Source organism: Aquarana catesbeiana, linkage group LG04, assembly GCF_042186555.1.
Source record: "Aquarana catesbeiana isolate 2022-GZ linkage group LG04, ASM4218655v1, whole genome shotgun sequence".
Taxonomy (NCBI): Eukaryota; Metazoa; Chordata; class Amphibia; order Anura; family Ranidae; genus Aquarana; species Aquarana catesbeiana.
The window spans coordinates 494,637,485-494,651,429 of record NC_133327.1 but is presented as its reverse complement, the minus strand read 5'-3'; the positions used below and the strand labels follow the sequence as shown (position 1 = coordinate 494,651,429).

Sequence of the window (13,945 nt, the reverse complement as noted above, 5' to 3'; positions counted from 1 at the left end):
CACCCAACTATGCCACCATCACTATGGGAGAACGATGTAGGTCCACTTACGGGAGACCAATGGGAGGAAGTCCTGCAATCAATTAATATATGCTCTCTCAATGTGGCTCAAAAGATCTCCCAATTATATATAATACTTAGTACACTACACCCCACTTAGATTATATAAAATGGGTAGGTGGTCAGATTCTCTATGTAGCAGGTGTGGGCGAAATCAAGGCGATCTCATTTACTTACTCTGGAGATGCCCAAAACTTCATAGGTACTGGAGTGAGGTGCTTGGGACGCTTAACCAGGTGTTCCAGACTACCGTTCCCTTAGATCCAATTCATTGCATACTAGGGGTCCTGGAGGAAGTTGTCCTGGAGGAGGTAACTAGAATAGCATTCTCCAGGGCACTGTTCCAGGCACGTAAAATTATTTTGATTGGCTGGAAATCGGTTTCCTCACCCACAGTGGCATCCTGGATAGCACACATGGGAAATACCTTGGTTATGGAAAAATACATCTACCAACATAGGGGTAGCCCTGGCAGATTCGAAAAATTGGGCACCATGGTTGGACACCCCTGGACCAAGTCCCAGGGAATTGGTAATGTCTAGATTGTTGCAATGCCCTGCGGGAGGAACATAAAAGTTTTATTGCTGGACAATAGTCGAATGTTTGATACGTATTAGTATGTTGTTAACGTCTTAAGTTTATAAGACGAGATAAATCTGATAGACGCTGGGAGAACTGTACTTTGTGCATGAAACCTGTATTATTAAGTGCTGCTTGTGCATTGGAAACTGTGTGAACTTGTTTAATAAACACCTTTTTGATTAAAAAAAAAGAAAGAAAACACAATGAACACATTCTTACAAAAGTCATATGTAATACTCTTGCACATGGGTGCCCTGAGTCCAAGAAATGTAAACTCCATCATACACCCCCCCCCCCCCCCCCCAACCTGGGAAGCTCTCAAGTAAACCCTTGTATGGCGTATCAGCATGTGCAAAGAACAGAACATTTCCTATACTTGGAAGACCTGTATACTATAGTTTACAATAGTGCCTGCATATACCCAAGTACAAGCATGCACGACCACTGATATTTATGGGTAGCTCTATGCAGCACCTGGGGTTCCTGGGCAGAGAAAATGCTCTGGAATTTACGCTGCATGGGCTCAGTGTGCCAGTGTGGAATAATAGGATTTGTAGAACAGCTTACCTGTAAAATCCTTTTCTTGGAGTACATCACGGGACACAGAGCCATAGTAATAACTGTATTGGTTATATGGCACCTTCAGGTGATGGACACTGGCACATACCCATCACCATGTCAATTTACCATATAACCCCTCCCCTTACCGGGAGTACCTCAGCTTTGTAGCAAAGCAATACACGTGTAACCAGAAAGAGGGGAGGGACCTCTGTGTCCCGTGATGTACTCCAAGAAAAGGATTTTACAAGTAAGCGGTTATAAATATCCTAACTTCTTAGGAGCCACAGTAATAACTGTATGGGATGTCCCAGAGCAATGCCACCTGAGGGGAGGGGACACAAACAAAAGTAGGGTGCAATTAGACCGGATGACCTATACTGCTGCCTGCAGCACACTGCGCCCAAAGGCAATATCCTCATGCCTTCTTACATCCACCTGATAGGATCTGGCGAATGTATGGACTGAAGATCAGGTTGCGGCCTTGCAGATTTGAGCCATGGAGGCTTGGTGATGCACTGCCCACGAAGCACTAACAGCCCTGGTGGAGTGCGCTTTCACCTGAAAAGGTGGAACCTTCCTCTTCAAGCCATAAGATTGAATAATTACTTGCCAATACTTTGGCAATAGTGGATTTCGATGCTGCCTGTCCTTTCCTAGGATCTTCAGGCAACACGAACAAAACATCTGTTTTCTGAATCTGAGCAGTCACCTTCAAATAGATTTTGACTGCTCTCAATACATCCAAAGAATGTAGTGAATTTTCTTCCTTAGAACAGGGTTCTGAAAAAAATGAAGGTAAAACAATTTTCTGGTTGAGATGAAAACCTGAAACCACCTTTGGCAGAAAGCTAGGATGAGGACGCAATACTACACTATCCTTGTGAACGATTAAATATGGCTCTTTACAAGAAAGAGCCGCCAACTCTGATACCTTTCTTGCAGAAGAAATGGCTACCAGAAAAACTAGCTTCCTTGTCAAAAGGACCAAAGTAATATGTTGTATCCACTCAAAAGACTGTTTCTGTAATGCCAGCAGAATTAAATTCAAGTCCCAAGGGTTCAGGGGTACTCTAACCGGTGGATTAAGCCGCGTTACCCCCTGTATAAAGCTTCAGACCAAAGAATGCGAAGCAAGCAGATGTTGAAACAATACTGATAAGGCCGAGACCTGGCCCTTGATAGTACTCAAGGCCAGTTTCATCTCTAGCCCCATTTGCAGAAAGGCAAGAATTCTACCTATGACATACTTCCTAGGATATCAACCCCTGGATTCACACCAGGAAACATATGCCTTCCAGACTCTAAAATAAATGCACCAAGCCTGAAGCACAGATCTCAAATAGATATTCATGTGATGAGAAATTAGCTGGTAGATTTTCATACAAATGTAGAAACGAGATGTCCATAAAAAAAATTGTGAAGAGAAATCCCTCCTCCAAAGTGCTTTACACCCAAAGTGAGTAAGTAGTCTCCTTACCGACTTAAATGACCACTAAGGCGGTCTCACCAAGCACAGGGAATTCAGTCTCTCAAAAACCTATAAGATGGCAGGTGTGGTGAAGATTCAGTCCAGCACAGGAACTTCTGGGTGATTACAATGACTCATTTCCAGTGACACGGATACAGCAGCTTCAGACATCATATAGGTTTTTGGGAGACCGAATTCCCTGTGCTTGGTGAGACCGCCATGGTGGTCATTTAAGTCGGTAAGGAGACTACATACTGACTTTGGGTGTAAAGCACTTTGGAGGAGGGATTTCGCTTCACGATTTTTTATTGACATCTCATTTCTACATTTGTATGAAAATCTGCCGGCTAATTTCTCATCACATGAATATCTATTTGGGACTGTGCTTCAGGCTCTCAATTTTCATTCTTGGGACTCTACCTTAGACTTTTCTCTCAGACATTTTTCACCAAATGTTTTTGAGTATTTTAATTTTTTGTATATGATGCTAGATATTGCCTATATAATTAAGAGGACTTCTTGTTGGTTTTTTAGTATCTATTAGTGTTTGTTTATTAGTTTGATCTCAGCATATCATTATTTTTTATTTAGAACACGTTACTGGTAATCGCATTTTATATGTCTCACTTTATTTGGCTGTCGGTTTCCAATTTCATGTATTGGAACTCTACCTTAGTTTTATATTTTTATACTTCTTTCACCATTTCAGAATTTTGGTCAAAAACATTTCTTTTTTTCATTTTTCTTAGTATTGGAATACACAATTGCACAAGTGCTGCACCCACATTTTTTCTGTTTATCTGAGTTTTGTATTCAAGGCTTTTGGTGCTGGCAGCTTTTCATTTATTTGATTCACTTTTAGTTTCTTATACTCAAGCGCAACGTTAACCTTCGGGTTCTTTTTTACCATTAGGATATGGTTTACCTCTCCCTGGGCTGCCTGACTTCTGGTGCCCCCTTGGTAATTGATATAAGCCACCGCTGTGGCATTGTTGGATTGAATCCTGACAGGAGAATTCTGCAACCTGAATGTCCAGGCCCTTAGGGCTAGACGCGCTGCCCGAATCTCTAGAATGTTGATATGCAAGGTCCTTTCGGTTCTGGACCATTTCCCCTGGACAGACGCTTCTTCCAGGACTGCTCCCCAACCTGAAAGTCTGGCATCTGTTACCACCTTCCAGGTAACCGGTAAGAAGGATTTCCCCTTCTGCAGATTCTCGGATATCCTCCACCAACTGAGGCTCTGGCGCACTTTTGGCGACAAACGCATTGGAAAATCTAGTGCCTGAATCTTCTTGTTCCAGCCCAATAGGATACTGTTTTGCCGCAGTCTCGAATTAAATGGAGCATAGGGAACTGCTTCGAATGAAGCCACCATCTTCCCCAACAACCTCATACAAAGGCGAATGGAAGGACCCTTCTTTGCCCTGACCCCCTGAACCTGCTCCTTTATGGCGCTGATCTTTGCCTGGGGTAAAAACACCTTCTTCTGGGCTATATCTATGGCCAGACCCAAGTACTCTAATCTTACTGGCTTTAAAGAAGATTTCTCTAGGTTGAGGACCCAACCTAGGTATTCTGACTGTGGTGACCATACTTTGGTCTAAGCAGGCTACCAACCGGTCCTTAATCTGGCCAGAGGAAGGGCCAGAAGTTTTGTAAACACCCGAGGAGCAGTAGCTACACCGAAAGGCAAGGCTACAAACTGAAAATAAAGTTTTTCTACTTCGAAACGCAGATACTTCTGGTGAGCGGGGAAAATAGGGACATGCAGGTATGCATCCTTGATGTCGATTGATGCCAGAAGTTCTCCCCGTTGTAGGATGGAGACTACTGATCGGATTGATTCCATGCAAAAAGAGCGAATCTTCAGGAACCGGTTTAAATCTTTGAGATCTAGAATGGGTCTGACATCCCCATTTGGTTTTGGTACCGTGAAAAGGTTTGAATAAAACCCCAACCCCTGCTCTTCCACGGGGACCACCATGATCAGTTTTTGTGACAAAAGTCGGTCTAATGCTAGAAAGAGAGACTTGAGGAAATGAGGAGATGGGAATTCTCGGAACTCTAGTTTGTAACTTAGAGCTATTGTGGAGACCACCCATCTGTCCCGAAATTCTTCTTGCCAGACTTTTGAGAACTGCAGAAGTCTTCGCCCCACTTGAGCGAGCAGGGGTGCCCCTTCATAAAGAGGCTTTAGCGTTCTGTCTTGTGGGTTTCCTCCCCCAGGACTTCTTTTGTCCCTGGGGTTGACCCTGAGGTTTACCTCTTGAACCCGAAGGTGGAGGCTGTCACAACTGCCTGGAGGCTGATGCCCCTGGCACTGGAAAAAGAGCCCATTTGAATGGGGGCGTTTACTCTTTTTTTTAACTGGCAAAAGGGTACTTTTCCCACTTGATATTTTTTGGATATATTTGTCCAATTCCTCCTCAAACAGCTTTTCACCGCAGAAAGGAAAACCAGCCAGGAGCTTTTTGCATGGCGCTTCGGCTGACCAACTTTCAACCATAAGATTCTACACATATGTACCAACCTAAGCGTAAGGTGAGAGGTTTGAAGAATAGAATCTCTGATTGTGTCAATTGCAAAACACAAAGCTGCTGGCAGCTCAGCTAACTCCTGGGCCTGCTGTTCAGGGAACACCTTGAGTACCTGTTTCAAATGGTCTCTCAAGGACTGACATACCCCAATCCCCGCCACTGCAGGCTGAGCCACCGAACCTGCCAAGGAGAAAATGTTTTTTTGACAGGAATTCCAATTTCTTATCAGTTGGATCCCTAAGCATTTGCGCATTGTCAACCGGACAAGTCAAACTTTTATTTACAGAGGATATAGCAGCGTCAATTGCTGGTATACTCCACATCTTAGTAAATTTTTCCACCATACGATAAAGTGTTGAAAACTTTTTAGGCGGGAAAAAGTGCTTATCTGGGTGATCCCATTCAGAATACAGAAGCTTTTCTAGTAATGAATGGACAGGAAAGGCTAGGGGAGGGGACACGCAAGGCTTGAGGAGGCTTTAGTGAACCCAAACAGGAAGTGGGCTCTTCAACCGAGTCCATTAAGGGCAGCTTAAATGTGGAGCGGACCATTTCAGTAAGAGAATGAACTAGCAACTTCTCAGCATGTGAAGCTGAAGAAGGTCCTTCCCCACTTGATCCCTCGGAAGAGTAATCATCAGCCTCTTCACGGTCCCCTGAGGGGGATTCATCTTCCCCCTCCCACAGTTGCTCCATTTGAGGATCCTGGGTGGTAGAAGGGGACCTAATGCGTTTTCTTCCACTCTGGGAAGATGTGATTAAAGCCACTAATCTTTCCTCTAAACCTCTCATAGCTGAGGAGAAAACCTGCTCAGTTATATAGACAGGGGCTGAAGTGTCGGAAGCAATTACAGCCCCTGATGACCCTCTCTGACCAGCCTCCCTAGATTGGGAAGGTGTTGCAGAGGGAGGGTCCTTAGGGGCCTGAGGGCGACCCCTTTGTGTCCTTGGTTTTTGTGGCATTTGTACCACCTCCTCTGGTCATAGTGCTGGGCACAAACGCAGAGGTACTACCAAAAAAATGCATCCCCTGCTGAGCAATAGTCCAGCAACTGACGCTGCTTTTAATCTCAGCCTGATGCTGAGCAAAATGTGCCTGGGAATGCCTGTGTCCCCCACACTTACATGCCACCCATCCGCTCTGTGTCCCTCCTTCAGCTGACCTGAAAAAAGGTGCATTTTATAGCTATACAGCCTGCGTTGTGGACGCTGAAGCACGCCAACGCCACTAAGCCCTGCCCCTCCAAACACCCACCGCGCCCCCCCCCCCCCATCCATTTGAAAATAGATCGAGGAGGACTGGGGTGGTAGGGAGAAGGAGAGCTGCCCATGGGAACCGCCGTAATGGCAGCAGGAGCGGCACGGCACACCGCCAACTGACGCCATGCTTCCTCTGCTTGGAGTAAAGCTATCCAGGTGGGAGGACATTCCTAGGGAAAAAAAAAAAAAAAAAAACCCTTTTCCATGTCTTCACCTGGAGCTTGGGCCAGAGGAAGCGTGCAGCTTGTTACACAGAGCGAGACTGACAAGCATGGAACAGGTACGTGCTTTTGACAGCCCCCGGTGGTAACTATAGGCATGACAACATTTACTTAAAGGAGAAAAACCTACAAGAATTAGAAAAATTCCTTAGGAATCTCCCTTACCTTATCCAGCTGCAGGGTTCTGTGGTAACAGACCCAATCTTCACCACTCACGGCGGGCTCCGTTAAAAAAACTTCAGGGACTGGGCCCCCTTTTTACCGGGGGATCCACAGCCCTGGGCCTGTAAAGCACCCCGCCAGGAATATGGCTGAAAAAAAACAAATACTGGATCCCGGGGTCCAGCTCTTTAAAAAGAGAAGCGTTACAGGCAAAACCTTGTTTCTTCTGACATGAGGCCCGGGTACCATTCAACTCGGCCTGGAAAAGACACTTTGAATGGATCCGGTTGCATAGCTTGCCCCAGTAAGAAATATTCCAGTGGAGCTCAGCACAGCACATCTTTACTCGTGACCAACACCTAAGACACTGGTGAAAAAACTGAGGTACTCCCAGTAAGGGGAGGGGTTATATGGGGAATTGAACTTCCTGTTTAGAGTGTGCCAGTGTCCATCACCTGAAGGTGCCATATAACCCATACAGTTATTACTGTGGCTCTGTGTCCCGTGATGTACGATAAAGAAAACCCATCTATATTAATAATTAGGGAGCACAGTGGCTAAGTGGTTAGCACTTCTTCCTATCAGCACTGGGGTCGTCAGTTTGAATCCCATCCCTGCTGGAGTTTGCATGTTCTCCCTGTGTAGGTTTCCTCTGGGTACTCTGGTTTCCTCCCACACTCCAAAGACATGCTGGTAAGTTATTTGGCTCCTGTGTAAATTGCCCTAGTATGTGTACATATGAATGTGAATTAGGGACCTTAGACTGTAAGCTCTGCACTAAGATTGTAAAACGCTGCGTAAATTGAAAGCGATATATAAAGTACCTGTAATAAATTATATTTTTAGAAAAGGAGCTGGGAAACCACATGTGAAATGGAATACACAAAAAAGTACAACATGCAACAGGATATGAAAAATATTATATGGTCCTAGGACTTAAAATACCAACTCTATTTCCGTTAGATGATGAACAGAAGTTAAAAAATTACAGGGTCAACGTAGCATTCAGCATGCCTATGCAGGACTATTTAGAAGGATTTTCAGTCCAAGATAAATTCAGCTTTTGTTTGCAGGGAAAGCAAAGCCACAAGCTCACACAGCATGTGTTCAAATGTTAGTCCTATCAATGTAAAACCATCTCTTATTGTAGAAAAGCTCTTTGTAGTGACAGAAATCCTGAATACATTACCTGCTGGTGAGCATAATGATGGAAGCTCAGCAAGGATGGACACTGTGGATGCTACAAGGCGTGCACTCTCTTCTGAAAGCTGTTGATTTTTAGAAATGATATGGCTAGGAGAATCAGACAACTTGGAGCTGAGTTGTGGCATATGTCGTACTAAGATGAACATTAGAAGCTCCATAGCTGCAAAGACCAAAGACTTTCCTGGAATCAGTCCACCACTTTCTTCACCTTCACCTAAGTGTGTCTGTGTTTCCTTTTCATTAGTGTCATCTTTGTCTGGTGTAAAAAATAAAATAAAAATTGCATTTAGATTTTTTATTTTTATTATATATTATATTATATTATTTATTTATTATATAAAAATTGTTTGTGAAAAATGCATTGAACATCATAATTTATAAAATGTTATTTATCCAAAAGGAGCAACAAATTAAACAAATTAGTACACATGCAGTTAGTAAATCTGGACTTTTTTTTTTTTAACAGCAGCAATGCATCATTAATAATCAGGCTTAATTTTATACTTGCTATATTTGTTTTTCTTTGCTAATATTCTGTAAAACTTTAATAAAGACAAAGTGCAAAAAAACTAAACAAAATAAAAACATTACTCTGAGCATTTCTTTGCTCTTGTAATTTGTCCTGTGCAGCCCTCACGGTTTGCTGTACTACATTGGTAACCAACAGCTGGACATTAGGTGGGTTATATGTCAGCAGAAGACGATGAAGGACGTTTAAAAGTTCCACTCCAATCACCTAATATAAGGGAAATGAAATGCTGTATTAAATGCAAAACAGTTTATGATGGACACAAAAAAGGCAGTGATAAACCACTAGATGCTTAATTATACATTTAAAAGAGCCAGTGCAGGACATAAATTATACTATTATTTTTTTATAGCATCATAATTACCAGTAAAATAAAAAACAAAAGGATAATAGCACAGATAATGTAGCATTACATTTTTTAAAAACAAGTACATACTGCTTTTAAAGCGGTAGTAAACCCTGTTTTTTTTTTTATTTATACTTACAGGTAAGCCTATAATAAGACTTACTTGTAGCCACAGTAAATATCTCCTAAACATGCACTGTTTAGGCAATATTTACTTTAGTAGCAGCCGGTGACGTCGCTGGGGCACTGCGCGGTCAATGGAGAGCATGCCATCTATTGAGAGAGTTGTGCTGCGGGAGTGATGTCATCGAGGCTCGGACATTCAAACAGCCGGTGCCCGCAAACCTGGAAGCAGACTGGCTGAAGATGGAACCCCTGTCAATCGGTGACAGCGCTCTGCTGGAGGGCTTCGTTTTAAGGCAAGTCTGCCATAATGTGCTAGTATGCAATGCCATTATTCTGCAGGGGCCCACTTTTTTGTGTGTGTCTTTACTACTGCTTTAAGCAACAACAACAAAAAAAAAAAAAAAAGAAAGAAAAAAGTAACCTGCATTGGTATACAATCTAGGGGGATAAGGTGTAGAATGAGGAGGTGAGATATATAGGTTAGCTGTATATTCTGCGACATGTCTTATCAGATGACAGAGCAATGATGGATCAGTGAGTAAAGAAAAAAACTTGGGTAAGACTGTATGCCTGTCTGAACTAGTGGGTTTTCAAAGTGCATTTAAAAGGTTAAAAAAGGAGTGGCAGGATATTGCCTACGCTTTATCTAAAGTCTCCATCAATACCGCACTAATTTAAGTGAACTATAAAAACACTTTTGCGTTGGTACCTGTTCCCTATTCGGGTGGCCAAAATGCATCCTATCCACATTGTCGAACGGTTTTCAACATTGTGGTCAGTTGGGGACAATGCACCATATCTGGTGGCAGTGCCCCCTCGTGACTACGTTTTGGATTCGGATATTTAATTTAATTAATTCAGCGATGGGGGTGAATATTCGTAGATCACCAGAGGTTGCTTTGTTTCATAAATTACCTGATGAAGTACCCAGGAAGTCAGAGAAGTGGATCACATATATACTGTTGGCGGCAAGGATTACTATTGCTAGGCATTGGAAAGAGTAAACTTAACTGGATTATGATCAATGACAAACTCACTCTTAAACTCCATGATAACTCTAAAAAATTTGATAAAATATGGGACCCATGGATCCGGTATATCTCAATTCACTATTGAGCTCCGGGCTGACCTTCTTTCCTTTCACTCTTTTTTCTACGTTTGAATTTAATGCATATTGGGATGTCTTTAGAGCTTTACTAGGTTCTGTAGTTGACGACATTCTCAGGAATTGGTACAAAGGTCCCCCCCCCCCCCCCCCCCGTTACTGCCTCCTTATTCACTATTCCACCGCCCCCCCCCCCCCCCCATACCTAACTTCGGTTTCTACACATTACCGTACATGGTTACTTTCCTGGCTATTGATTAGAACTGTTTTGTCCTTAGAAGATCAGGTGTATGTCTCGTGTTCCCTGACATTGTCTGATAGAGTCTCTAATCTTTGTTCATACTTTTTGTATTCATGCTTTTGATGACATTGGTGGTCATGGTGACAATACATTAACTGGCTTTAGTCTACATTATATTTCTGTCGACACCAGATCTTTTCAATAAAATCATTGAAATTCGAAAGGTTACAAAATACCAATTGGCATGTAGGAGGAATTGCAGAAAAGGCAAGATGCTCATCATAATCTGGATGAGGGATAGTAAATACATGCCTAATCTTCTAAAAGAATGCCAGGAGCAATGTTGTGCAGTAAACTGTAGCAGAAATTCAAAATGGTTCTTTCATCCACTTCATGTCCTCCAACAATGTGTATTAATTTACTAACATTTACAGGTGAGAAAATAGGATTTTTATAACAGCTTATCTGTAAAATCCTTTTTTGGAGTACATCATGGGACACAGAGCCTTAATTACTTAATTGGTTATAGGCCACCTTCAGGTGATGGACACTGGTATACCCAATCCAGGAAGTTCACTCCCTATATAACCCCTCCTCCTTCCAGGAGCACATCAGTTTTTGTAGCAAAGCAATATACTTCAATCCCAAAAGTGGGAAGGGACCTCTGTGTCCCATGATGTACTCCAATGCTACTTGAGGGGAGGGAAGACACAACCCAGAGGGTACCCCCAAACTTGAGGACATTTACTGCTGCCTGCAGCACACTGTGCCCGAAGGTGATATCCTCATACCTCCTTACATCCACCTGATAAAATTGAAAACGTATGCACTGAAGACCAACTTGCGGCCTTACAGATCTGAGCCATGGAGGCCTGATGACGCACTGCCCAAGAAGCACTAACCGCCCTGGTAGAGTGCACCTTAACTTGAAAAGGGGGAATCTTACCCCTTAAATTATAAGTCTGAATTATAACCTGCTGAATCCACTTAGCGACGCTGCCTGTCCTTTCTTAGGACCCTCTGGCAGAATAAAGACGACATTAGTCTTTCTAATCTGAGCAGTTGTCTTTAAATAGATTTTCACTGCTCTCACCACATCAAGACAATGTATTGACTTTTCTTCCTTGGAACATGGTTTTGGAAAAAACGATGGCAGGACAATATCTTGGTTCAGGTGAAAACCTGAAACCATTTTTGGCAAAAAGTCTGGACGAGGACGTAACACCACTCTGTCCTCATGAAAAATCAAATATGGCTCTTTACAAGAAAGAGCAGCCAATTCCGAAAACCTCCTGGCTGAGGATATAGTAACCAAAAATACCAACTTCCTTGTCAGAAAGACTAGGGGAATATGTTGTATCGGTTCAAATGGCTGCTTTTGTAACACAGACAAAACTACGTTTAAGTCCCAAGGGTTCAAGGGAGGTTTGACTGGCAGATTAAAGCCGCATCACCCCTTGCATAAAACCCCGGACTAAAGAATGTGTAGCAAGCGGTGTTTGAACTAAGACCGATAAAGCTGAGACTTGGCCTTTAACAGTACTCAAAGCCAATTTCATCTCTACCCCTAATTGTAGAAAGACAAGAATTCTGCCTATGATATATCTCCGAGGGTGCCAACCCTTGAATTCACACCAGGAAAGATAAGCCCTCCAGACAGACCCTATAATATATAGTTCTGGAAGCTGGCTTCCTTGCATTAAATCAGGGTAGAGATAACTGACCCAGAAAGCCCACGTTTCTTTAGAATGTGGGTTTCAATAGCCAAGCCGTTAAATTTAGAGACCATAAGGTAGGATGGAATATTGGTCCCTGTGAGAGCAGATCTGGCAGTAGTGGGAGGGACCATGGACCCTCCACTGCCATCTTTACAATTTCTGCATACCATGACCTTCTGGGCCATGCTTGTGCTACCAGAATTACCGGCTTTCCTTCCAGCTTCATCCTGCAAAGAAGTCAAGGCAGCAACTAAATAGGGAGGAATGCATAGATCAGTGAGAACTGATCTACGCTAGAAGATCTACATCCAGAGTCCCCCATCTTTGGCAAACAGCCCGAAATATGTTGGGGTGAAGAGACCATTCCCCTGGGAATAACTGCTGGCGACTCAAGTAGTCCGCCTGCCAATTCTCTACTCCCGGAATGAAGACTGCCGATAGGCACAGAACATTCCTTTCTGCCCAAGTTACAATATGGTTTACCTCTCTCTCTCTGCGCTGAGGGACTCTTGGTGCCCCCTTGGTGATTGATATAGGCCACAGCTGTGGCATTGTCGGATTGGATCCTGACAGGACAATCCCACAACCTGAAAATCCAGGCTTTTAGAGCCAGACGCACTGCCCGAATCTCTAGGACATTGATGGGCAAAGTTCTTTCGGCTCTTGACCACTGTCCCTGGACAGTTGTCTTTTCTAGTACTGCTCCCCAGTCTGAAAGGCTGGCATCTGTCATTACCACTTTCCAGATAACTGGTCTGAAGGATTTTCCTTTCAGCAGATTCTGAGTTAGTAACCAACTGAGGATTTGGGACACCCTTGGGGACAGCCGCATTGGTAAGTCTAAAGCTTGAATTGTTTTGTTCCAAGCAGACAGGATACTGTTTTGCAACAGTCTTGAATGGAACTGGGCATAGGGAACTGCTTTGAATGCACCATGTTTCCTAGCAACCTCATGCAAAGGAGAATGGAAGACTTGCCTTTTGACCTGACCATCCACACCAGCTCTATTATGGAGGTGATCTTTGCCTGAGGCAAGAACACCTTTTCCTGGGCTGTGTCTATGATCAGACCCAAGTACTACAGCCTTTTTAGTGGTATTAAGGAAGATTTCTCTAGGTGGAGAATCCAACCCAAACTTTTCAGGTAACTGATTGTAATGCGCACACTTTGCTCCAAACGAGCCACGGACTGGTCTATTAGCAATAGATCGTCTAGGTACACCATAAATGTTATGCCCTGTGCCCTTAACCTGGCTAGAGGTGGGGCCAGCACTTTTGTGAACACCCAGGGTGCTGTAGCTAGCCCGAAGGGCAGGGCTACAATCTTGAAATGCTGCTGTTCTAATTCGAACCGCAGAGCGGGTGAGCGGGAAATATAGGAACATGCAGATATGCATCCCTGAGGTCGATAGATGCCAGAAGTTCTCCTCCTAGAAGGATAGAAACTACTGACCTGATCATCTCCACGCGAAAGGAACGGATCTTCAGGAACTGATTTAGATTTTTTAGATCTAGAATGGGTCTGACATCTCCATTTGGTTTTGGTACCCATAAAAAGATTTGAATAAAATCCCAAACTTTGCTCTTTTGTGGGGATCTGTATGATCACCCCGTGATATATTAATCGGCCTAGTGCCTGAAACAGAGATTTTCTTTTCTCTGGATCTTTGGGAACGCCTGACCTCAGGAAACGAGACGGTGGAAAGTCCCAAAATTCCAGCTTGTTACCGTGGAGATGACCCATCTGTCCTGAATTTCCTCTTATCAGACTTCTAAAAACTGCAGAAGCCTTCCCCCCACCTTGGTGAGGGGGGTTGCCTTT

General features: G+C 43.5%; 1 protein-coding gene across 2 annotated transcripts in view; it reads right to left on the bottom strand.

Moving 5' to 3' along the window:
* The window catches only part of HEATR5B (HEAT repeat containing 5B), a 180,405-nt gene that overhangs the window by 32,729 nt on the left and 133,731 nt on the right, over positions 1 to 13,945 (bottom strand). For both annotated transcript variants that reach the window (XM_073627699.1, XM_073627701.1), the window contains exons 31-32: positions 8,651 to 8,795; positions 8,043 to 8,315 (exon numbers count right to left, since the gene is read on the bottom strand). In XM_073627699.1, the coding sequence (XP_073483800.1) occupies positions 8,043 to 8,315; positions 8,651 to 8,795 (418 nt within the window). The remainder of the gene's footprint in view (positions 1 to 8,042; positions 8,316 to 8,650; positions 8,796 to 13,945) is intronic.